The 27134-nt window shown below is 39.5% G+C and overlaps 1 protein-coding gene across 1 annotated transcript; it reads right to left on the bottom strand.

The window, feature by feature from the left end:
• Positions 1-66: 66 nt before the first annotated feature.
• On the bottom strand, positions 67-26576 carry PPP1R3A (protein phosphatase 1 regulatory subunit 3A). The gene is made up of 4 exons (XM_075151882.1): positions 25786-26576; positions 5945-6003; positions 5698-5834; positions 67-3479 (listed from the first exon to the last, which is right to left on the bottom strand). Exons 1-4 carry the CDS (start codon positions 26574-26576, stop codon positions 927-929), a joined length of 3540 nt encoding a protein of 1179 aa, XP_075007983.1. The 3' UTR covers positions 67-926.
• Between the last annotated feature and the right edge of the window lie 558 nt (positions 26577-27134).

Genomic DNA, 27134 nt, shown 5'->3' with positions numbered 1-27134 from the left:
AACAAGCCACAGAAAAAAGCAGTAAACCTAATTCAGACATGCTCAACACAGTCATAGCACTCCTTTGTAAAATTTATTTAATGCTTTGTAGATACGCTAAAGCAACACTGATGAAAAAATGTCATTCAATGGCTTTGTCTGCTATAACATTTAGTTCAGTGAAATTCTTACTCATGTTACACAAGTCCTCATGTACAAAAACCAAAACCATTCGTGCATATGAGTGAATGGTAAGAGGTCTGTGGCTGTGGCCTTCAATCTCTTCAGAGTGGAAACAGCACATCTATACTGCTACGCAGTTACATCCTGAAAGTTATGTGATGTTACTGAAGTCACAGCCTCACATTTTTCAAACAGGGGTACCCCTGGAGCTCTAAGTCAAAACAATGAAATAAAAATTTGGAAAATAAAATATTAACCTATCAACGGATGTCATATTTCTTAGAGCATTGGCTAATTACACTAGCAGATTATCAACTGCAATGTCAGTACCAAAATACTGAGTTAGTTTTTATACTGTTCCTTGTGTTGTTATGTACTACACAAAACCTTAGAAAAAACTCCCAGAAAAATATGAAGCTTTACTGCAAAAGAAATTAATGCAAGAAAATGGTGTTTTTAAGTACTAAAGAGATATGAAGCATTGCTTCTTCATATCCTGCTAAGGAGCAACAGCTGTACTTCATTTTAACTTGACGTGCTTCAGAACTCATATTCATATAGGTATTTAATGATCCAAACATAATGGTCCTATATAGTGTAATTACTTATATGAAGGCTCAACTTCATATGTAATCTTTTAAAAAAGATGCTTCAGTGGAAAACTTGCATTGGTTCTAACAATGAATAAGATCTTTAACAGTGAAATGCTTTGGAGGGGTTGGAGACTATTGACCATGGATTTTGAGCACAGTTGACAATCAATGTTATTGCTTCTTGACAGACTCCTTGTTTCTTCCTCCTTCACAGTATAGCCAATACAAGGAGAACAGGTAGAGTGCAAGACAAACCATCAGATCATAGTGGTAGAGTGTTGCAGCAAATAAAAGAAAGAAGAAGAAATAAAAGATTTTGCAAGCAATATGTTTTAAACCTGGAGACTCACTAGGTAACTTAAGTGCTTCACTCTTTTGGTTAGAAATATCTGCAGAATCAGAAATGTGCTGGCTTTCCTTCTGTGAGTCATCAAGCCAGTTTACCGTTTCCTCCTTAGTTATTAAACGGTCAGATTGAGAGCCTGTCCCTCCAACTTCTTCGGTAGGCTTACTAATTAAAACCTCTGACCTCGATGATTTCGCTTGTTTGAACTCTGCTTGATGGAAACATTGACCTATATTCCTTCCTTTTCCTTCTCTAGAAATCGCTATGTCTGAAGTGGAAGGTACTTGGTTTTTTTCAGCTTCAGGAGAGAGGTTTTTATTAAGATGTGTCATTTCATTCGGTATTCTTAAATCGTACCCTGACTCAGCAGCAACCTTGTCAATGACTTTGAATTCAAAATGTCTATATAGATGCTCCATATCTCCTGCCCCGGAGGACCCTTCAGAAGATACCACTGGCGAGCTTTTATAATGGTAACTGGGCACAGCATTTGTACCAGAAGGTGGCATTTTTGTTTCAGCTTCAGCACGTAAAGAGGAAAGTGCACCAACACGGCTTTCTTCCCTACAGAGCGCTTCTGCTTCCTCACTGTATAGATGCTTCTGGGCACTCGAGGGACATTTAGATACTTCTGAATATAAACCCTGCTGCAAATCTTCTTTCTCTCCTGTAGCAGAAGCCTTTACTGCTTCTCCTACAGGTAGAATATTGCCGATGTCTGGTTGTGCTTTGGCACGTTTTTCCCTGCTATTGCATACAGACATCGTTTCTCCTTGCAGTGTTTCATGTACGCGTGCATTATAAATACCTAAAACGGATTCCTTTTCAAATTCAGTGTCATATAATACACCCACTGTGTTGAGTTGACAAAGAGCATAATGTGAACCATCATTTCTCTCTTCATGTGTATCAAACGCTGTTTTCTTTTCCTCTGTGGGCCTGTCACTTAGTGCAGTCTCTTGAGGTAGCTTAGCAATTACTGCTTTTTCACTGGCAGACATTTTTTCTGGAGCACTTTCTGATGTTGTTTTAATTATATAAGCCGTACCTGCCTCTGCTTCCTCTGTAATACCCTGCTCGGAGACAGAAGACTTTTCACAACTCTCTGCCTCCGGGCAGGTAAACAACTCCTTTGTGGGAGCCGCACTCCGAGGCCCTGTGCTCCCCCGCGCTCCCCACCAAACCTCGCTGCCCAGTTCTTGCCACCTCTGCTCCGCGGGGTGTGCTTTGCTTTCCTTCCCTGTCAGTCTGCCTTTATTTGTGTTGTCTAACTTTCCTCTGGCTTTTAACCTCGTGAATCCTCTGTGTTCCCGAGTGTCTTCAGCTCTCCTTTCATCCCCCGGAGAGGATGCCGGGGGACCTGGCTGTGTGGACCTGGGTACCTCTTCGTTGTCTTTGGCCGACAGAGGCGTTGTGTTCAGCGCTTGGGCGGCGTGTTTGCTGTGTGACTTGAAAGGCTTGGGTGCTTCCTCCTCGCCGATTAGTGCTAAGTCTGCTACTTCGATGACTCTCTTCTCCTTCCCTGCATCATCCCTGTTATAGTTCTTTCCTGACATTTCACCAACTCCTTTTTTTTGCGTATATTGGCTTTTTGTGGAATCTATTGAGACATCAGCATGTGCAAAAGTGTCGGCATATAAATCTCCTCTTAAATGTACCCGAACTTTGCTTTCAATCATCTTGATTTTTCCTTCATTTTTGTCAGCGTCTGACAAGAATGAATCCAGAATTTGGTGAGACATTTGCGGCGCCTGGTGCTCTGGAGCTGGATTAGCATTGCCATCCAGCGTTCCTGCTATGCATGCATTTGATTGCATGGATTCATCATGCTCTGGAGAAATGGTTTCTGGTCTCGTTTCACAGGCCCCTTTCAAGGTATCAGCAGCATCCTCACTGATGAATAACCTCTCCATCATCTTACTTCCCAAGGCACTATCTCTTTCACCTTTCGAAATATCTGTGTGGCTCTCTCCTTGTCGGCTTGAGACGGTAGCCGCAATATCGATAGCCTCATTCTGCTTTGTCCCGGGAAAATATTTTTCTGATAAAAGTCTTTCACTGGTACCAGTATGTTCCAAAGACCGCTCACCGCTGTTTATCGAGCCAGCAATGACTTCCTTCCCTGATGGCTGACTACTATAATCTCTTAGGGAATACTTAACTTTATCTTTTAATTCTCTTCCTATCTCTTGTGAAGTGTTTTCAGATGAGGAACTGATAGGCACAGGGTGCCTTAGCAAGTCACTGCTTCTTTCAATACAGGTTAGCTTTTTCTCCAATCTTTCAGTTTCACGTGGAAAATTAACTGTTTCTGTTGTGTATACATTCCTTTCATCTCTGGAAGAGGTAACTCTAGCCCCTGTGAAGTGCTGATTTAGCTGAAACAATAGAATAGAAAAGAATGATCAAAAAGCGCTTTGCAAAAATATGCCAAATAAAGGAGGCAGGATTTCGTTATGGAAAGTTTTGTTTTCAGTAACAAAGCTTTTATGGAAACATGTTCCAAACCACTTGCAAAATTTGCATTGTATGTATTTTTTAACATAGGTAATGAGCTTTATGGTGGTGCTGAAAGGAGCAGGAAATAAAATAGCATTCAGAACCCTCTCTCTTTATTCATGAGTTCAGTAAGCTGCTAGTGCATTTTATACAAATTAAATCTGAAGAGAATATTCCCTTAAAGGAAAGCTAATTCATTCTCTATACATTCAGTTCTAGGTTTGGAGAGAGGGAGGCGTGGGGCGAGGGGGGAGGATTGGTGCTTAAATGAGGGCATTGATACAGTACATCAAAGCCTGGTAATGTACAGTATTGTCCACTAAAACAAAGACACATTTCACACTGACAAATACTGTAAGGATTATCTGTGCTTCATTTCTCTCAGGGACCATTTTACAGGCTTCAAACCAGACTGGTTTTAGACAATCTGGTAAGACATGAGTTGGAAATGAGATTAGCGAAGTAAAAGGCCAGAAACTAATCACTCTCCCTCCTAGCTCCCAAATATCATATTGTATTATTCAGCTATGCCTGCTTGTCATTGCACTCTCTTCTCACTTTAGCATAGTCACAGTGATAGCACTAGCTGATCAATTAGAGGCTAGCTGCTTGGGCACCCCTTTATGCATTTGCACTTGCTGCAGATACCCCCATTATAGTTTCTCTTATTAATATGTTTTCTGCAAAGCCTCTGCAAACTATTAATAGTAAAACGTCACTCAAAGAAAAGTGAGGGAGCTAATGTCTCTGCAAATTCTGTTTTAATGACCCTCTGCCAACCAGTACTCAAGTGTATTTGAGTTCTTCGGTGATGCCAACTGTCAGGATTTAACAGTGAGATGCCTGTGTTTTTTTCCCCTCCTCATAACTGACATTTGCATGATCTCAATAATTATATGCAAATCTTACGATTTCCCCTTCTTCTCACATAAGGCTCATGTTACTTGTCAACTGCACAGCTGTCTTGTGAGCCAATGCCTGTGCGTTTTAAAGATTTGGTTGTATTTCCATCTATTATAAGCCTTCATTGTTTAATTCATTAAAGAGTGCATAGTGGAAATTAACATCTAAATTATAGCTCCCCCTTCGTTTACTGTATGGACAATCCTGGCAATTGATAAACAAATGGTTATATTTGATCCTACTTTTTGTTACAGGGTGGACTGAAAACGACAAGGGATTTTATGTTTCACCATTAAAAAAAAAAAAAAAGAGATGTTAACTTTCAGGCAGTGAAAGGTCCCACAATAGGCAACAATTTTCAACTTCTTTTAAGTAAAAGACAAGAAAAATTTATATTCAAATAAGAGGAATTTATTCTCTCTCTATCAATAAAAAAAAAAAAAAGAATGGTTCTCATCTTCCTCTCCTGTCTGATTCAGCATTCACATTTTCACAGGTGATAGCTATTATAATCTATGATTATGAATCTATGCACCCAAATGATATGAGCTGAGAACAGACACTGAGAATAATAGATTGCTGTACGTGTCTCATTTATTGCCATTTTTTCTTTCATACTGAAAAATGCAAGGCAAACCACACACACACATGCACACACACAAATCCAAATAGATTGAGTGTTCACTGAGTGTGAAATTTATTATAAAAAATTTGATGTCAAATACCGATATAGAAAAATCTGCTAATATAAATATATATATATTTATTTTGCTCATATAGCATGTTACATAGTTACCCTTTGAAAAACCCCAAAAGCAAACAGTACCATAAATATAAGAATTTTACCAAATATAAAGCATTTATTTAAGAATATTCCCATCCTAGAGACTAGGAGGGGAGATTTTTGAAATACTACTCTTCTAATTCCTTCAAACTGTCATTTAGAGCCTCCGGTAAAGAAGTAAAAGGGAGAAGTCATTAATTTAAGACCAGAAAAAGTTGATGCACTATACTGAAATCAAAGCACCTTCTATTGTTGAATCAGTTAGAGATTCAATGAAAGTATAGACGAAGGCTTTACATTTGTAAATTAGTACATCAGTCAGCTCTGTTAAAAGGGAGCATTTCACCAGCTTTGAAGCGTAAAGGGTTTCATATCGTTTAATACTGTAGATATAATTGTATAACACTTACCAGCAACTCTAATTCTTTTTCATCATCTTCGTGATCACCCTGGTTGTATTCTGCATTTTTATCTTTTATATTTTCATTAGCTGGTTTGGTGTCTTCGTCTTCTGCTTGTGAATAAACAATCTCTGGGATGTTTGTGTCTGAAGAGTTAACAAAAACATACTTGAATAATTTCCATGAGGTTGCTTGTTACACTATTTTTTAATTAACATGTGCAGTAAGGAAGAGCTAATTAAACCGGGTGTTGTACCTGAAGTCCTTGAATTATTCCATCTGTCATCATCAGACATTGCCAATATTTCTTCTTTGCTGTTAAACAAAAAGAAACTTCCTGTGTTATTCTGCAAAAATTACTGTTCTAATTCCTCTTAGACTCAGCTATAAAGACTGCTAGTTAATTACACAAAATTTTGAATGCTGTTTGAAATCCTGAAAATAACAGCTTTATAAAATGTAGCTTTTTTTGAGTGACCTGATTTAAGTCTTGGTCAAAGAAAGAATTGGCCAAGAAAATGAAAATGTGTTGACCTTCAGATTACATTGCAAAGCTGATGGGTTTTCCCAGGCCTTTTCTGAGAAAGCAGCACAAAGGTGATTAGATGGGTCAGTGACAGGAGAGCATAACTTTGGGGTCAGGCAAGGGTCTGGAAGGATATATGTGTTCAGGAGACTGGGCCTCTCTCTTGCTTATATTTTTCAAATATTTGTATGTATACAGAGATCGCTGGAAAAAGACATCCTTGTTACCTGAAATAAATCAAAAGAGTCTCCCTGCGTGGATACAGTATAAATCCTGTTGCTAAGTTATGCCTGGCCAGCAGGAATGAATTCTGCTTCCCTGCAGCCAGTGCAATTTTTGCTGTTGTTTTGCTGGCTGTGAAAACAAAGGCCAGGTCCAACACGACAAACACCTACAGAGCGATGCTTGAGTGCCTGCAGTCCTCATCAATATCAATGCAAAGTGATAGCAGTTTGATGTAACCTTTAGTGGAAAAGGGGAAAAAAATGTAAAAAGAATGTCACTTATGTAAAATGTAAATTATTATATCACTCCTAATGACTTCTCTATGAGGAGCAATTTTTTTTCTGTAGGTCTTAATTTATGCGTTTTTCAACCAGCCGTCCACCTCTGTTACTGAAAATTACTTTCTAATTTTCAAATATTAATCTTTTCCACTTCTATTTTCTCCTAGCGTCTTTCTTTTGAATTGATATAACATTAACTCTGCCACCTAAATGCTTAATTCAGAAGGAGGATGCTAAATTTATACTCTGTTAAAAGAACCTAGACATCGACTGTCACCAACTTTTTGAAATCCAGCCTTTATAGGGATTGCCAGAATAAGCAGACAGAAGATCCTGCCAGTCTAGCATCTGATCTCTGACACTGGCCACCATCAGCTACTTCAGGGGAAGGTGCAAAGTTCTTGTAGGAAAATACTTGAGTAATTTGCACTGCCCTATTAAATTTCCTCTTGGCCTTTTTATTGTTAGAAGCTGTCCTTGAAGCACAAGATTTAACGTGCTCTCAACAGTTCTTTTTCACCATTAATTGCAATAATGCTGAATATTTTTGCTATCCATCCATATGAATGTCATGTCACTCTTGAGTTCTGGTACATGCATAGCCTTTGCAGTTTCTCACTCTCCTACTCACACCGAGTTGTACTTTCCCCTGCCAGCAGTTGCTATAATCTGCATTTCATCCTGAAAAGACTGGCAGAGCCAGGCCCTTATTTTCAATAAATCTGTGGGGATTTTAAGGTAAATCATTACCGCTTATTATTTATACATCATTATTCTTTTTTTTTTCACTGTTCAAATGCGTGTTTTAGTGTTACATCTAGTTCCCAGATTTCTTCTGCCCTTTTGCATCTTTTTCACCCACCTGCTTCCATAAGCCTAGACACTCTGTAGGTTGGGACTTAACCATGAGACAGATGCATTAAAGCATTTAGGTGCTAATAGGGTGTCTGCAAAAGCCCTGAATTAGGAGCCAAGACATGTATAACACATGAGCTGAGTCAGTCACCCCAAAATAATGATCCCAAAACTGCACAGGGAACCTTCTACTGCTATCCAGTGGGGGGAAAAAGTGTGTCTCAAAGCTTTTCTTTGAATGTAGCTGGCTACCTGCAGCGTTCAGCCATGTGGATGTGACTCTCGGGGAGCAAGGATGGCATCCTTTGCTACTAGAAGGGGCCCTCATCTACTTCTTAAAGGAATGGACTTTGACAGGTTTTTTTTCTTTCAGGAAGCATTCCCAGAAGAAGGAGAGATGCTCATGCCCACATCTAACATAACAGTCTACCGGCAACCAGAGCTCCAAGATTCAGTGGCACTTTCAGCTTTTACCACACCCTGATGAGATTAAAAACCCCACTGCACACACATCCAAAAAATACCCAAGTTACCAGGATGCAGACCATTTGGGGAGAAACTGGAGGGCAGATTTGCCTACTGCTCTTGAAGTTGGATGTACAAGCAGGATCCTTACTCTTTAGCTTACTCTTCATTCCTTGGAGAAAAGAGAAACTGGATACTGTCTCCTGTTCCCTATCTTCCCTATCCAGTGATGATTTTTGGTTTTGATTAACAACTTTGCAGTGTTAAATATAGACACAGTCTTGGAATAAGGATGCTAAGGAGGAGTACCTCTTTTCTGAACCTTTAAATGAACAAATATAAAGCTGCTTCAAGCTGGATGCTTATGGGCATGTGCCAGGATGGGGTTCACCTTATCTAGCCTTAGTTTTGTAAGCACCTATGCTCAGGCAGTCATGTACATCATGCCTATCACCAGCAGTGAGAGATTAACACTTCCGAAGAGAGGTTCGTTCCCTCTGTCATGGTCATCACGAGTGAGATGGAGTGACATATCCTTCAAAGGAGCTTTTCTGCCCCTGGAAGAGACTTACCATAAAGGGAACCTACAGTGACTGCCTTAGGCTGGAGCCGTAAATTTTAGATAACGGAAATCAGCTGAGTGAATCTCACCTTGTAACTCTAAATTCAAACTGGAATGTCGCTATTGAGTTTTAGTGGCTGGGGCTGTAACGCAGAGTGTGTGACCTGAGCCCCTCAGTTTTACTTTTATTGTTATTAGCGTTGAATATGTCCTTAACTCGTGTTTTAGTAGCATCTGGAGCCCTGGTCCGCAAGCTTCTTTTCATAACTGCAACATAGGTAATAAATAGCAATGATAATACAGCCTCACAGCCTGGATCCACACTGCAGGGCTTGTAACATAACTTCTTGCATGTTGTACTGAATTTTATAAAGATTGCTGGTTTATAGCCCATTATTTGTGCACACCTGTCCTGCAAATACCTGAGTATAGGGAAAGTCAGTGTAACAGCTATTTTCCTTATTTTACTGCTATGTCAGAAATATCTGTCCTCATATAATTATTCTAGTGGGAAATCTAAAATTAACCTAAATTGAGGATGTTGATACTGCAGTCTTTGAGGATCACAAGAAGCATAAAAATATAGTCATTTAACTTCAATCTAAGAAGTGATATGAAGATGCTGAGACTACAGGTGCATATAACTACAGAACAATCGCAATTGTTCTGAAAGACTGTAATACTTCCCAAAAGCCAATAAAAATTAGCCCCTTCATCAAACAGCAGCAATTAGAAGGTGTTTGTCTAGTTAGTAAGCTTTTTGACTAACTGTTTTTTCTCTATATTTCTCTGAAAAGTTCCTAGCTCACTATCAGAATTCCATGAGCAGATTTTTTAACTGTAATATTAATTAAGATTTGTTTTCTAAATTAATTATCTCCCTGCATTGTGGAGGGTGGTCTAAGTGTGCCTACATTGTGTAGTGAGAGACAAAAAATTTGTGTTCTGTTTAAAAAGGTTTAGTTTTATTTTTAAGTGATCCAGTTATTCTGACAACAATGCGAACTAGGAAAATCCATTATATCAGCTGATGCAGTTCCCCTCCAACATAAGTACCTGTATACCTGCAGAAGCTCAGTTGCTTTTTTTCCTTCAGCTGAATGGGGCACATCTTCATAAAGTACATCAGGAACTTAAGAATTTCTACCAGCTTCAGAAAAAATACTTATGCTCATATGATTCATTCTTGATGGAATTATCATTCATTTGGACTGAGTGATAAAAAGAAAGCAGGAATGAAAACAGATTATCATGATAATTTTGCATTTAGAAAGAACAAATGGTAAGTTCAGGGACTAGTTAGTAGGACTGAGAAGACTGAAAAGTTGGTGGACATTATGCGAAGGAGTCCAGAAGTCCCAAAGTTATGTGGAATTGGCAACAGAGAAAAAATGTTAAACTTGAACTTTAAAGATGTGAAGAGTAGATAGACAATGTATAAGTGATGAGAAAAAAAAATTAATTAGCCAATAAACAATATTGCTTTGACTTCAGAAAGGGTTGGGATAAAGTAAGACATGTCAGGGCTTTGAAATTAGTCTTTTTTAAGTTAAATAGGATTTTTTTTTAGAAGTGAGGTTTGATCAAGATTTTAGATAATCTATGTATAACCCCACAACCAAAAGACTTCTCCTAAACTTTTCTACCACAGTGCTAGTAGTGGGGCAGAATCTCATAGGAACAGAGATCTTACAGGGCATAACTGATAGGAACAGAGATTTAGAAAATTATATTATTTTATCCAGTATGGGAGCAGAACTTGGTGTTTAAATATGCTCCAATTAAGAGGAGCAGATAATCTCCAACCCAAAATACTGAGAGACCCAACAGAGGAAATCACACGTTGGTTTAAAATCTTCGCTGTTCAAATCTATCAAATTGGTCCTGATACTACTGTAACAGTATCAGAAGAGTAGGAAAAGCAGTATCTATATTTAGGAAAAAGAAGAGAAGTAGTGTCAGGGCACCTACAAGCCCAGGTGTCTTCAAAAAGTTTTCACAATAGATTTAGGACAAAACTTAAATGAGGGAATAAATACAGATAAATGGAAAACGGCATAAAAATGCCGGATTCACCTGAAAATAACTGTCTTTGATAAGATTACTATATTTCCCTTGTCTAAAAATCAGTTATCTAATCTATCTGGACTTCATTAAAGCATTTGTTGTGCATCCACATGGGAAATTTATTAATTAAACTGGAGAAGAGGGAGATGAGTACAAGAGCTGGGCGGTGGGAGAGGGGCTCGGTGCCAAGCGGGGCCCCGCGAGCTGGGCTGTGCGGAGCTGGCAGACGTTGCCGGTGAATTGGAGAGGACCGGTCGTGTGATCAGACTTACTCAGTCATGTTATTACAGACCAAGGCACAAAAAGTCAAAGTTAAATTAAATCCATGGCAGATAGGAAGTTGGGAGCCATCACCAACACAGAGGAGGACTGAAAGAAATGGGTGGCCTGGAGGAACAGAATAATAGATAAGGGATGAAATTCAAAATTATAAAGTGCCAGGTTATACATTTAGGACTATTTGAGTTTTTGCGACAAAATGAGGGTTCAGAAATTGGAAGAAACAGGCGAACAAGAAAAATCTGAGTTTGTTTTTGGCAGGAAACATTTCCAAGCCACCGGTGTGAGATGGCCGTGGCAACAAGACAGAGTTCTGCAGTAATGTGTCAGAGAAGGTATTCCCAGTAATGAAAGATTTCCAAGAAATATTCATGTCATGGCACCAGGCACTAGTTAGAACTCCTCTGGAATATTTGCATACGATGTTCAAGAAAGATTAATTCAAACTGGAACAGGTGCAGAAGAGGACTACAAGAAGACTGGCAGGATGAAAAATCTGTATTAACCAAGGAGACAAATTGAGTATTTCTATTTTCAGCCTAGCAAAATGAAGTCTGAGAGGAGAAATAAATGCCCTCTATTCATATAGCAAAGGGGTAAATACTGAGGAGGCAGAAAAGATGTTAATCAGTAAGACTTTGTTAATCTATTAATAGAAAGAGTTCACAAAAACATTTGTTGTGGAAACTTAAAAGATCTGTAAGCATTAGAAAAGTATATCCTGTAATTTTTCAGGGCAAGTACCAGGCACAAGAAACTGAGAAGGTCTCAGATGGAAACATGAATATATTTTTGTGAACGGGATTATGCAACACTTTTCCCAAGGGATAAGACTTCATGGTCCCACAGTCCCAGTCCAGCCCTATTTCAAACACTCCTATGCAGCTATATGCCCTGAGAGTTATGCTTTCAGGAGCGCACATTTCACTGTGAAACAGCAGGTACTTTGCTCTGGTCAGAAATAGGTTTGGGACTATAGCCAGGAGCTACTAATCTCTTCATAATGAGTCAGGTTGTTATAGCTTGTTGTGGTTTTAATTCACACACCAGTATTTGGCAGAAGTTGTGTCTGTATGTTTGTATAACCCGCAGCATCGTTCACATTATTCTGTGTTATATCCACTTATGCTAGATCTTAATACCTAAATCACAAGATATTTATTTTACAGAATGTGGGAAAAGGCTAAAATTGTTGGAGTACAGAGTATGGAAAGATGAAAATGTACCTGTAAAACTCTTGAAATTAATGCAGCCTGAACAATTTTATACTATTTCGTAGTATGCAATGTTATTCAAAATCCACGAACACACAATAAAAATAAATTTCTAAGGAAGAAGGAATTTTGGAAAGCAGTAGGAAAGGCTGTGTATGTGTAAAGTTCTAAACAGAGCTTTAAAGTTCTATTAAATTGTTTGTAAGACACAGTAGAGTAAGAATCCAACTCTTTTTTTTACTAACATAACCCCCCCTAAACAGTTGGCTTACTGGAAAATTACATTTAAAATATTGCTCTATTCATACTGGTCTTAAAATACCAGTGGGACAGGGGAGAAAATATTAGCAAAAGCCAGTTCATGGAAAGAAGAAAATGCAAGAAGGGAAAAAAAGCTGGTACTATTAAAAAAAAATGTTAAAAACATAAGCTTGATTCTGGTCTCATTATCATGGTGAGACTACCACTGAAGATACATCCCACCCACGCTCTGGGATCTAGATCCAAACCGTGTCCTGGCCTCTCTGTCTTTGCAGGACAACTCACAAAAAGCGTTCGGGAGCCGCCCAGGATCCTGGTGTGGACCTCCAAAGTGCAGACTTTGACTTCTCTTGTGAAGGGGTGTCCGTAGTTAATTCTATTCTATCTATCTCCTTCACTGAATGTATGAACTAAATATTTAACAAGTAAAGATAAACTCATTCCTTACCTCCATAAGGCTCAGTCCAAAACTCACTATAGGGACAAGTCTCCTACTGATTTAAATTGATGCCCATGTTATCAACTGTTGAAGTTATAGTCTTATAATACAACCACTCCATGATTTCTTATCACACGTGGTTCCAGCACGCTATAAATATTAGTCTCAAGCCCTAGTGCTGCCAGAGAATTCACAGTCTCGCTCGAGAACGGGAGGTACAACCTTGGCTTGAAGCCACCTTTGTGCTTCCTGGGGCCTCCCTTCACTGTGCCTCAGCACAAGCCAGTGCTGTCAGGTGGCATGGAGATGACAGGGAGACTGAGGATTACCTGCCTGTGCACCAGCATAAGAGGGCATATACCTTATTTCTCCTCTGGAGAATTTGTAACGCGGGAGACTGTGCCTGCTGGAGGTGTGTCAAACAGCCTCCCCACCAAGCAACGCTTGACCTGTTATTTCTGGGCACTTGAAAATCGAGAGGCCACAAAATGTTTTCAGCAGCACCGCATGTGATGGGGCATCTTTATGTGCAACCACCTATGGGTTGTGGAGAGAAGCCATTAAGTGCTCAGCTTCCCAGGAGCAGACCAGTACCATGCACAGAGGCTCCAGTGCCCAGTAACGCATGGCAGTGCTGGCCAGACTGGAGCCAGCCAGGCTGGTGGGCAACAGGATCCGACCTCGTCCAGAGGTCTACCTGCAAATTGTACCTGCCCAGGCTTTGAGCTCCCTGCGGCTAAAGAAGAGAAAGAGCCTTGATAAAGCTAAGGAGCGAAATCATTGTTGTTGCAGGAACTGGTGCTTATTTCTGACTTGTTTACCTGCACATTTTGTCTAATCGAAGGCAGAATATTATTTTTATGAACAGTATGCTCTCATTTGGAATTGACACTAATGAATGCAAGGCCCTTTCTCCCTCTTGTTTGTACCATCAAATTAATTAGCTCTATTGTGACATCAGTATTTTTCTCAAGCAGTTCAAGGCTTGAGCATTTTCCTTTCTTTTTCTAAAGGGCATCTTCAGTGCCCTTTATCTACCATAAGAATCATGCATCACTTGTATTTTTCACAACTAATGCTGTTTATTATAAAAACTGATTGTGATGTGAAGATTGTTATACTGTGTGGCAAATTGCCCAAACAATTACTGTAAATGCATGAGCCATAAACTGTACTGCCAAGGACACTGGTAGGTTAGCTCCTATAAAAGAAACAATTAGAGTCTGAGGTGAAAATAATAGAGATGAGATGACAGTTATTGAAAAGGCAGAACATCCAGTTTAATGTTGTAAATATAGGTTTGTGGATTACACTGATGGTTTTAAAGTGTTCATGGCTTATTGAATGGAATAGAATATTACATACTTTAGAATGGGGCCATAATTATTATTCCTTTTTAATTGTGATGTCTGATGCATTTGTGAGCAGTTGTTGAGAACATCCTCACATTATACTGATTCTAGTTCTAAATTATCATCCTGCTCCAAGTGTTTTTTTTCTATTATTATTTTACTTTTTTGGCATTTTGTTGTTCAGGGTCTGTTCTGAACAAAGTATTTTCTCTTGAGGAACTTAGAGTGCTTAGAGGGTTACAGCAATAATTATTTCAGTTTCAGCCTACACACTTCACTGCTTTAAATCATCATTAGAGTTTCATCCCTCAGCAACTCCTGCTGAGACATTCTTAAACTCCTAGAAACCATTAGATAAGAATAGCTTATCTTTATAACAATTTGTATATAAAGGTATTGATAAGAATTTGCTAGAAATTAAGGGAATATACTTTTTTCTTAGGAATCACCTAAATACAGAATAAGGTTTTTTATGATTGCTAAAGAATTTCAATCACTCAAACCAGATTTGCAGCATATGAAGATTAGGGTGCATTAAAAAAGATGTGCACCCTCCAAGAAGACGTGTTGCGATAGACTACGGTAGATATGAAGAAAATATAAGAAAAGTGACATTACTGCATGAGAAAATTAGAGAGTCCTCTGCTCTTTTAAGATAGGACATAAGGACAAAACCCACAAAATAAAATTCAAATATTAGACCCCAGGGAGAGCCCTAAACAACTGGACACAGAATTATGACTGGCCAAGAAGGCAGAGGTGCTGGGCACATAAAATCAGAACTGGGGAGAGTCTCCCCAGGGTTTGCGAGGAAAGGACAAAGTGAGCAGCAAAGACGACAACCAGCAAAAGGCAGTCAGTGTCAACGCTGCAGCATGTGTGAGCTCTGAATTACCAAATCCATTAGTAGGGAGGGCAAAAAAAAAAAGCAGTAAAGAGGCTTTGAAAGAAAGTTGCAAGGAAACTAAGTACTCAGCTGTACCGCCTTTCAGGGAAATGCTCTAAGTCATTTTCAGGCTTTTACATACCGTTAAGAGAAGCTGATCTTAATGCTAGGTAGGGGCGTCACAGCTGTGTTGGAAACTGATGGCTCCGGACCAAAGTTCAGGGAGGTGTTGGGGAGCAGAGCTCAGGAGGTGGCTGGGCTGTGGGCCTGGGCAGCTGGCTGCGTCCTCGGGCTGAAATAACTGCCTCCTAAGAAACCTCGAGGCAGAGCCCGGGGAACCAGGCCTGAGGTAGAGCAGACACCAACAGCTGCACACATCACAGGCAGACCAAGAAACTGCAGAGAGCGGTGTGAGCGCGGCGTGGAGCATTGCTGTCCGTGCTGACAACAAAGCAGAGGGCGACTGAAGCTCAGGAGCACTGTTCCTCAGTTCTGGGCTCCTAACGCACACACCCAAATTTCTATTTGCCAGATGGCTTTACCTGAAAATATGGCAAATTCCTACCTAAGAGCATTTCGGCTTCAAATGATCCCTCCTTGTGGAGATGTCATGTTATGTGTGTCTGAACCACAATGTTGCTATTGCATGTTACATGTGTCAGTACCATTGCCTTCTGTTTATATGTTTGATTTTTTCAGGAGGTATTTAAAAATAGAAGCACAACAATGCAGAAAACAATAATTTAAATTACATTACCAGATTCCAAACCGATTGAGACCGCACAGGAAAAGATTCAGAAATTAAAGCAAAAACTGCAAAGAAAATCAACAGCCATAAATGAATAGCTGTGTGAACATTAGGTAGAAATTACTGAACAATATTTTCAAATATTATGCCATTACAAGTGATCCTATTAGAATGAAGCCGTACATAAAATCAGAGCCCTTATTACAAATGTAGGCAAGACTGATTTTCTTATATGACCTTCAACTACCAGCGGCATTAGAGAAGGCTCAGTCTAGTTCTTAGTAAATAGGTGTCACCAAACAAAGAGGACTGACACTAATTAGCTCCCTTGTTGATAGTCAGGACACAGAGAATAGAGGCACGGAGACGGAGTGACCCACTCATCCTTAGAGCAGTAGGTGAGGATATTTGCACGCTGGCATGGCAATGGAGGTTTGCACTGCAACTACCATTTTGGAACTACGCTGTGAATAGAAGATTGCATTACCAGGAGAGCCAGTCTAGCAACATTCACAAGCATTGTGCACAAAAATAGAGCCACAAAGAACCTCTACTTAAATATTTGAAATCTGAGGAAGAGAATATTAATCTGCGGTATTTCCCCACCTTGAGGAAATACCCCTTAGTTTTGGTCATCTCATCTAACAAAAGGGGCTGACATCAGAAGAAGAGAAAAGATGGGCCTGCAAAAGGGTGATAAAGGACTGTCAGTAGCTTCTAAACAAGGAGAAATTGGAAAGGAAGTTTGGAAAGCAAAGTGGAAAAAGATGCTCAGAATAAGCAGTATATAGTATGATGATTAATAGCATCGAGGGGGACAATTGATCAAGAGAGCAGCTGTAAGGGAATTTGCGTGTTTTTTCTGAAACGATAATTCCCAGTAGGGTTCAGGCAATGTTTGTAATAAACCTATTTTTATTAAGATTATTGGATTGGTGCTATCCCGGGGATTATATTTTCCAATTACTAATATTTTCATTTTTCAGTCTTAGTTTATGATTGAAGCAGGGACATAGGTGGCACAGAACAAAATGCATTGGCCTGGTTTGGGATGAGAATAATCATAGCCTCAAAGCAAGCAGAGTCCCAAGAAATTAGTCTTTATTTTCTAGCTCATTAAAAAAGACCTTGAATTCTAATGGCAAAACATTCGTACAATTTTTTTAAAAATATAGATGCATATCTGCCCATTTGAAGATTTTAGTTCCATACAGTCTGAACCAGGAGCCCAACACCAATTTGGTGCCAGGCTCAAACCTTTAATATAGCCCTGTCTATCCCCAATTCTTATGACTATAGGTAAGAAGACTGCAGAAAAACCCATGCATAATAAGTCAGTTATATCTCAAATTAAGTTACAGAAACGATGAACAGGAAGATTGCAACTTTTATCAGACCCTTTTATAGCTGTCATAATTGTTGTACCTTATTATGATATGCACATAACAATTTTGAAAAGAAACCAGTTCAGAAGTCTTTTTACACAGCTGTTTTGTATGCAGATTCGTCAGAAAATTGCATAAATCCCTCGACAGAATGCGCTAACTATTTGAGAAACAAGAACATTCTTCAGAAAAGACTTCCCTGGACAAGGTCAGAAGATCTATTGACAGCTCCATTGTGAATTAGTAATGCAGCACCTTACTATCAGGGTGCCTATCTCCAGGGTCAGGCTACTGAACAAGAGGAAAAGATGAGTTAGGAGTCAAGTTTCCTAAGGGCTAAGCTTGGCCTGAGGTCAGAGGAGACACTTCTTAGGTTGCTATTTTGTCTGGAAGGCCCATGGTCAAATATCAAAATGGTGGCGTAGAAAGGAGTTGGGGGTAGAGCTCCTCTGTTCTTCTCTTGCTTCCTTCTCCCACTGTTTTAAAAGATGGAAGGAGAGTAAACCAAGTACCATCAATAGGTCTTGCACTTCTCCCAAGTTGTATCTATTTTGGATACATCTGAGAGGAAAAAGACCTTAGCTTATGTGGCACCTGGTCTTTCCGTGGATCTCATGTGGAAAAAAAAAAGAGAAGGAGCAGTCGCCTACTGGCATGTCATGAGAGTCATTTCCTCGAGACTGACTGCAATATGCTGAGGCACGTACACAAGAAGGTGACAGATGCCTTAGAGAGACTGTAGATAGATAGATGGCAGTCAGGTGAGACTAAGACACAGATACCACCCCTGGGGAGGAGAACAGAATGGGTGACCACAAAAAGCCTTAGCCAATCACCCTTGGGAGAGGACAACTGTGATCTAAATCTTGGAAAGCAATTGTAAATTCAATAAGTATCTCAAGAGGATAAAATTCCCAGGTGTTATCATGACAAAAAGAGACTTTTATAACTTTTTTTTTTTCACATACTGTCTTACTACCGCATAGTAAGAAGGCAGCTGTGTGATACGTATCAATATTTCTATCAAGAAGAACTGGAATATAACCTAGGAGACACTGGTGCAGATTTACTAGGGTAGCTGGGGCGAGAGAAAGACTGACAAACTCCCCAACCCTCTACCACGTCATGAAGTGATCCAAGCTTGAACATCTTGTGCTTATCTTCCAACAGCCATAAACATTGTTGCAGGGACAATTATTATGCAGCAAAGCAAAATGTAACTGCAAATCCACTTGGTGCACCTAAATGCAAGGTAAGAAAAACCTGCCAGGTTTACCTAGCTCACATTCAATTGTGTAGCTCAGTGCTCTTTAGGACTGCTATTAGTAACCAGCAGTAGTAAATCTGTGGGTTTAGCGTCAGGTATCAGCTGGTTACACAGATCAAGAGGAGAGTGGAGAGAGAGTCAGAAAACCAAGCCCCCCATTATGCTTTGGCATATCAACTAATGTTTCCTTGTGTGTCACTGAAGGCCTAAGGATCAAATAGCCCCTTCTAGCATGCTCTCACAGTGTTTGAAAGTTCTTATCTCTTCCTTTGCACTAAGGCAGGGACTGCATTTAACTTGCAAAGTATTTGTTTGGACCATTTTTTTTACCTTTTGTAACTGAAAAGATAATACACATTTTATCTTAAAAGTACAATGGGCAATTTCTTCTCTGGACTTACACTGTAGCTGAATCAATTGCTTCAATTTCAGAGCTGCAGTGCTGTGGCTGGATCATGGCTTAAAGTTCATAACCAGAATAAACAGCTCAAATGACACTGGTAGTGAATGCATTGATTAAATATGACTCCAGTGCTCTCAGTTAATGTTTCACTGACTTTAAACATCTTTTCAGGACTAACATTTAGCCAAGTCGAGGTGAATGTAATGGAACAATTTTTTCCCAACTGAACGTTTATGAACTGTGATACCTGAACAGTGGACAGGAGACAGAATATTGAAATGGTCATTACCAGCCTGGTTCAATTTGCAAAAGAGTATCTCACTAAACAGAAGAGTCATTGAACAATGGAATACGGGAGTTTCTTTAGTGATATATTTCTATTTGTCCAAAGGTCCTTAATCGGTGATCTGAAAGAGTATAGAAATAAGCTCTGGTCCTGTAAATATTAGCATTCGAGGATAGTTTTACACATGCAGAGTTCTACAAAGTTCAGTGAGACTCCTGATGTTCATTAAATTATTTATTGTGCCTATTGCAGGATCAAGCCAGTTGCCGCATTAAAGACCTCTAAGAGTCAGTTGTAATAGTATTACAGTATTGGCATATTTAAATAAACTGATGAAATTGTAGCAACTGTAAAAAAAATCTTACAAGCGTACAGCCAAGCAATGCGTGTATAATTACAAGTACTTACTTATCATATGGTTGAGAAATGATACTCAGATTACAAAGCATCAGTTTTATATGTTTTTATGCAAATAAGCAAAAAAGCTTTATAGCAACCAGTATTTCCCATACATTAGAGCACAAATTTCTGTTCTGTAAGACTGGTGAGAGGAGTTTCTAAGGTAGATCATGGAAGTCAGTGAGAAACCACTGATACTAGTAAGATCCAGAGTAAATACTACACTAAGACTGCCAGCAAAGGAACGTGTTATTTTCTTATGTTGTTACTTAAAAGTTTAGAAGGTTATTTTAACATTTCCAGTGCAATAAACGGATGGCGCATGGGTAGCAGAGTTCACAATCACCAAAAGTAAAAATGAGACAGTTTTTCAGTCTGCAGGTACTCTCCAATTAGGAGACCACATGTATGGTTAGCAGGTGTCTATTTGCTCTGTGCATGCCATTCTCATCCATAACTTCCACCTGTTGCTTTGGCATTTCTGTGATAGCATTCAAAGCCTCATGCCATTAACTTAGATATCTATCTTTAGGGTCTTTAATGTATTCCATAATTCAAATAGTAAGTATGCCAGGATTTTGAAATATTATGATTAGACAGAAAGAAAAAAGACCATTGAGCACAGTTCCTGGCCAAGTAGGATTGTTCCCTGTAGAACATTTTTCAAGTGGTTTATCTTAACTTATTTTAAATTACTTTGGAGAGTAAGGCTGCAGCTATTTCCTTACAAAATAACTCGAGTCGCTATTGAGAAGCATGTCCTAATACTCAGCCTCAGTTCCACAGCTTGCTTTTACCCTAGTTGTCTGAATAATATATTTTAGACCACCTTAAATAATTATCCTGTGTCGTTGATAATCATGGTCTTTGAGTACCTGGAGAAGTCTTATTTTGGTGCCAGTGCTACCTCCTTCTACAACTGGCAAAGACTGGCAATGACCAGGAGGCAAGAGAAGGGCTGGGAATACTAGGTCAGATTGAACAGCAGAGGAGTGCTGCTTTTAGCTGGCTCCCTGTGAATGGATAGCTTCTCTAGCAGCTGCTCTCCTGGTAAAAACAGTGACTGCAGTCACTTCCTAATAATAGTAATAAACTTTAGTCAAATCCCATATCTGTATGCTGATCAAGGTGTAACTTGTGACTTGAGATGCCAGAAACAACCTTGAGATTAAATAGCAGTACACAAAGACGACGTGTGTTTTAACACCTTTTCTGCTCTCCTTTTCCCTTTCTGATTATGATGTGCAATAATCAAAAGAACAAGGATTAAAAGGGAACATAATTTAAACGCCACATTTTAAATGGATCAGCTGGGAATAATACAGTTGTTCCTCATAGCAAAGTACATGCGAAACTATTTCCAAACATCTTCCTCAGAAGTCTTTGATTTTTCAATCACATCATGGGTTTGTGAGAAAGGTCGAGAGGAGCTGATGCAGAACTGCATTTCTCGAGGCAGCCTAGGCACTGGCCTGCCATCAGCCTGGGGAAGACTGACCCAGCACAGTGCAGTCCTGCCAGGCTGGGTCTTCAGCAACTTACTTCCTTTGCCTTCCATCAGAAAGGGGATGAGACAGCAGCTGAAGACTGGAGAGTACTCACACACAGAAGAAATTTTCTCAGTGGCAATTGCTTTAAGACCATTCAGTATTTATGCTGCTGAAGTTGGCATGGGCAGCTCACAGACCCGGGGTTTTTAATCTCTTCCTTCTCATCGCGCATTGTACATAGAGCAGCTCTTGTATGAGACATCGCCCTATTTTGTGCTCTGTTTTAAAGTGGCACCATGGAGGGAAGTGAAATGATGTACCACCACTCAAAGAAAGGTACAGTCTGGCAATTACAAAAAAAAGCACAGGACCAACATCAGTTCTGAGTGATACACTTGTGGGCTCGGAGAGGCAAGAGGAGGAGAACTCTAACAGTTAGGATAAAAATACTAGCCTCCCCTTCCTTGACAGAGGACGGGAATCTAAATCCACATTTTACCCTTTTGTAAAGCAATTCTCATGCTTATCAGCCATTTTCCTTGTGCTCTTGCTCCCGCTGCTCTCTTGACAGATGGCAAATCAGGACCAAGCACAGAAATGGGGCGCAGCCTCACCAGTGATGGGGGAAATGGTTTGCAGGTCGTTATCACTGCGCCGTGCAGCATGATCTACAGGAGTTTGCCTCATGCAACACACAACCAGTCCCTGTCTGATCAGACCGATGCAGGAGCCTGGGGTCCACAACAAAATCATGTGGTCCAAACCTGACGACCAGGAGAAATTTGTGTTCAGAATAATTATCCATGTCCCAAAAGCACGAGAATCAAACAAAAAGAGAAAAGAATGGAGCTAATACAATTAATTTACATTTTTCTGAATGCTTAGATATGTATATATATGATAGAAATCAGGATTGTTTACTGACAGAAGCTCTCTCTTTTCCAGTGACAGCCTTCAAATTTTAAGAGTCTTTTCTTTCCCCCAAAGTATCTTTATAAGTATGTATAAGTTAAATACACACTTCCAGATAGACTAAAACATGAACTAATTCATTCAAATGTTATTTTTTCCCAACTATATTTTGTGCCTGTGAATCCTTTCAAGATTTTTGAAAAACACAAAGATTGTTAAAATTTATGTTGGAAAGAATTTTAGCTTGAAAAATACAGTTAGAAGCAAATACTTTATAAAACTCTAAGAGAAGACTTTTTGTTCATGCCTAGACATAGAAGCAAAAGCAAATGAAACATATAATGAAGAGGAAGGATTTTAAGTCAAGTGGTTCTGAATATCCAAATCCAGACAGTTTTCAGCATTGATTATTCCATGGAGTTTTGCTTTTCACTATCATTTTTTTCAGGTGCAACTTTTGAGGGTTAAGTCCATTTTTATTTTGTTTCTTATTGATGGTGTCAGAAGCCACCCCATTGCCCTCATTCACACAACTTTGTCATGGCTCATATTCTTAAGGGTAACATGACACAGTCATATTGTGTTTCCTCAGTAACTTCCTCTGAAAGTGCATATTATTCCTTTCACTTAACTAACGCAACTAATCCTCACTAATGACATTTAATGAGCCACACAAGTATGCCCTAGAGTGGATCAGACTCTCTGCTTAAAAAACATAATTCATTAACAGTCCTATTTTTTAACTGAAGAGGTAAATTGCACATTTTAAGAGAAAGCATAAATATCTCAGAGCCAAGACTCTTAAAAAAAAAGTTGTAACAGGTTTCTAAATTTGAAATAGGGATCTAAATAAGTGTCCTGTTAAAATATCCTTCTATTCAGATTGCTATAAAGAAATCTTTAATTTAAGATGTCCAGCTCATGGGCATGGATAGCAATATTATTTACTTGCATATTTATTGTGTGAACCATAGGTAAAATTGTTATTACTTCTATATATATCTGTTTGCGTTGCTGCAGCTCCTAAGACAAGCTAGTTATGGTCCAGGACCCCCACTTTGCTAAATGTTCTATAAACATCCAGCACAGCATATATAAATGCTGCAGAGTTTATCATCTGAACGTAAAACAAGAGGCGAGAGAGAGACAGGCTGGTGGAGGAGAGCAGGGAAACAGGCAGCCCTGTTCAACGTGGTGCGGTGGAGTCACAGCACACCAGCAGCCTCACTTTGCCAGTTTGGGGTGGTTTGTTTTTCTTGCACTTTTTTCTAGACATCAAAGCAAAGGAGTTTTAATGAGGGTCTGAAGGAGAATAATGAGGTACTTTTGCAGATGTCTGCAGGGTGTTCCTCCTCACTCAAAGGGGCAACGTGTACAAAGACGCTTTGAAAAACAAGTGAGCAATGGAGGTTGGCACCTTAGTTCTTTTGAAACGAAAGGCCCTGATGCTGACCTCATTTGCACTGGTAACTCCGGTGAAGTCAGTGAAGTCCCTGTAGCATAAAATTGGTCCTGGATTACAATCTGCCAGAACTGTCTTTCAGGAGCCTTGGTGACCACTGAAACCGTATTCCAAAAATACCTTCAGCTCATTTTTGCATTTGCTGTAAGGTCTTTTTGCATCCTTCTGCCACTAAAGAGGGTCTTGAAAATGCACGTTAGTTAACTGTTTGCCAAAAACGTGTAACACATCTTGATGTAAACAAGAATCTGACCACTTTGGTTTTAATATCACAAATATACATGTGTGTATGTGTATATATGAACAAATATGCACATATATGTATATACATATATGTCTGTATACACACAGACACACACATATATACATATATACATTCCTCTGCAGCCTGATATGGAGGGAGACAACTTTACACTTGGATTAGAGACGAGGCAATTTTATGTTAAGGAGTAGACATGTTATCTCCTTTCCCATTTTTTAAAATACGTCTCTGTCTGACTTACGTATAATACATTTAGCATATACATGTAAAAGAGGATCCCCCAGAAGAAATGCTTCTACAACTTATGTTAGCACTAGGTATGTCACAGGAGACTTCAGGGAATTAAACTCTTAGGATTCATTCGACCTCAGATGCCCAATTGTATCTAAATTTGCAAGTCAGTCCTGAAAGCATCTGGAAGCCCAGGGCTCATTAAATTAAGATTCGGCTCTCCGTGTCCATCATCTGCTCTATGTGGGCTACCTGAACTCAGGCTGAAGCCACACTGCCTGCATATGCCTGTGGTATTTGATATCACAGCCCTTCTGCAGGGGACCTCAGGCTATCTTATTTACCCAGAATGGGTCGTGTGACACTTCTTGAAGGACAGATACAACGTACAGAACCAGGCACAAATGTCAGGATCTGACCACACGGCAGGTAAAGGCATTGTTCCCTCTGACATACCAGGATGTTCCCCCATGGAAGCATCATCGTGGTGGCCCCAGAGCTGGCCCAAGGGACACTTGTGGGCTGGCTATGAACTGGGCCTCGGGTTAGCCCCGGGGCTGCTCTTACACCACGGTATGGATGCAGGCGCCTCTCCTCACAGGGCTGATGTGCGATTAAGGCTAGCAGAGGCTCTCGGCACAGCAAGTCGGGTTTTGGGGAGGGAGGTTCTGCACAGGAGAAGCCTGGCTGTCTCGCTTCTCCTTAAGCTCCCACCACTGCTGCAGTTTTCTTCCCCCTTCCCACCAGTTCAGTCCAGTGGAAGAGCACCAGGGGAATCAAATAGCACTGCCTCACTTGGAAAGAGTATAGGAACCAAACACTCAACATTAATTCAGTTCTGGGATCTAAGCATTGCAAAGGATGCTGCAGGTAAAATATAGATTTGGTTCAGCAGAACTCCAACTGATTTACAGCAAATTTGGTGAGCAAAAAATTGAGAATTAGATTTTCGCAGACAACGTGGTTTTTCTTACAGAAAGAAGAGGAGTTAAAAACAGAGTAGGAAGCCAAAAGTTGCTATTGCTGCATGTCTCTCTTTATGTGGGGTTAAGCTATAAGTTAACCACTGCCATTTTACTCTATAATTAACATAATACTTGCCTACATTTAATTAGAATAATATATACAAGATAAATTCTATATATCTTTTTTCTTTAATATACTACCAATTCTGCCTTATAAATCATTATTCATTTCACCATTTGTGAAGCAGAAACATCAACCAGTGGCAGGAAAAAGGAATTATTACTCTAATATACAACTTGCAGAACAGCCCAACCACTTGCACAAAAGTTTGTACCGGCTATTCTAATTGCAGTAGGATCCTTCCCTGAGTTAGCAGCTTCCTGAAACACCAGGAAGCCATTTCTGTTTTAATAATTGCATGTAGAGAATGAAATATGAAATAAATCATGTGAAAACCCAGGATTTGTTTTGCTTTTAAATTTTTGTTGACTTACCAAGGAAGCGGATGTAAAGTGTTTTAATTGTACAGCTACCTCAGTCTGGAGCAAAGCTCTCACTGATGTCAGCTCAATTTATATCCCACAGAGATCAAAATCGGTACACAGCCCATAATTTATAAACCCTCACACTACTTTTCAAATGAGTGGCATGCACGCCATATATTAAAACTATGATCCCAACCAATCTGCCTGCAGAAAACTACTGGCTGATATATACAAGAGCTTTACTGAAAACGAGTCTTGGTCTAATTTACCATTAAAAAAACACAATAGAAGAAAGCAGCATGGGCAGTCTTAGCTCCAGCAAGCACACTTAGAAAGTTAGCATTAGCCAGCTATATTTTAAATTACCAAAAGTTAAGGTGTAACCTCACCTGCTTTGTGTCGTCTTTAAGCAGCCTTTAAGATGTCTATCAGTAATCTCTTTGTGTGGTTTATTATCCACCTTGGGCACAGTTTCTTTCTTGTGACAAATCAGTGTGTAATTTTTGTCATTGTTGTTTGCCCAGAAGGTACCAACCGATGTCTCGTAGCGTATACAGAACTCCACCTTAGCTCCATCTTTCTGGTAAGGAGGCACCAAAGAAATCTTAAAGCAGAACTGATCGGTTTCACTACCACAGGAATTGGGCATGAACTCGGCGAGGATATCATAATAACTGAGCCAGTTATTCAGTGTCATTCGAACATACACCAGTTTTTCAAAGGATACATTGAGGACTCGTATAATGCCGTTCATACAGGTAATCCCAGGCAGGAACACGATTGACTCCAACAGTACTTTCTGCTCTCGCACTTTTTGCAAAAGTTCTTCTTGTGAAGCAGGTAACGTAAACAGTTGAGAGAAAAAATATTCCTCCTGAGGGAAAACTTCATCTTCTATGTCATCCTTTTGTCCTGTATTTGGAACTTCCCAGGTATCGAACTCTTTAACAGACACAAGATCAAACCCAAATGCATCAGCAAATGAAACTTTTCTTGCGATGGTGTTGGGGGTATCTGCCTCCTCTTCCTCTGAAGAAGCAGAATTCCGCCTTCGTGGAAGTGGAGAGAAACGATGTTTAATGTCAGGTTTAACATCTTCGTCCTCTGAAGAGAAATCATTTAGAGTGGGAACTTCTAAGTTAGCCCTGCTAACCCGACTACGTCCTTCAAAAGACTCCATTGGGCTCTCTGATATAAACTGAAAGAGAACTGTACAACTAGTAGCAGCTGATATTTGAGACACTGTGATTTAGAACAAGGATTAATGTTACAGTTGACATTGCAAAAGGGAGTCAGGCCTATTAATAGATGCTATGATGTGTGAGCTATGTTGGCCTGTTCTCCATCTGACAGTATTAGGTGTTATAATTTCAATGATACATTTCAAATATTGCATTCCCTATTTTTATGTGGCTCTACATGCTAAGAAAAATAGTATTTAAAAACTAACTTCTTTGCATTGTTAAACTGCACAAATTGAGCTATTTTTAGATGATCAACTTATGTTGCACAACAAATTCATCACATTGCACAAATGAAGAGCTATTCATCTCTGATTACGATGTATACTTCATCAGGTAAATAGCTGCTATATTGTAAACTAATCCTGCATATATTTTCAAGGCCATTCTTTCACAATGTTTTCAGATATAAAAGTGTAATGTCACATTCTGCCCTGGCTTTATACCATGCTAACTCAGTGGGCCAGATCCTAGGACTATGCCAGTTTTTTCTAGCT

The sequence above is a fragment of the Calonectris borealis genome, chromosome 1, assembly GCF_964195595.1.
Source record: "Calonectris borealis chromosome 1, bCalBor7.hap1.2, whole genome shotgun sequence".
Lineage (NCBI taxonomy): Eukaryota > Metazoa > Chordata > Aves > Procellariiformes > Procellariidae > Calonectris > Calonectris borealis.
This window is presented reverse-complemented; position numbering and strand designations above follow the sequence as displayed.

Coding starts and splice junctions, on each gene's coding strand:
- PPP1R3A (XM_075151882.1), bottom strand. CDS start 26,576: ATGGAGTCTTTTGAAGGACGTAGTCGGGTTAGCAGGGCTAACTTAGAA. Junction 6,004..25,785: donor TTAAAGACGACACAAAGCAG/GTGAGGTTACAC, acceptor TTTGTTTAACAG/CAAAGAAGAAATATTGGCAA. Junction 5,835..5,944: donor GAATAATTCAAGGACTTCAG/GTACAACACCCG, acceptor TTAACTCTTCAG/ACACAAACATCCCAGAGATT.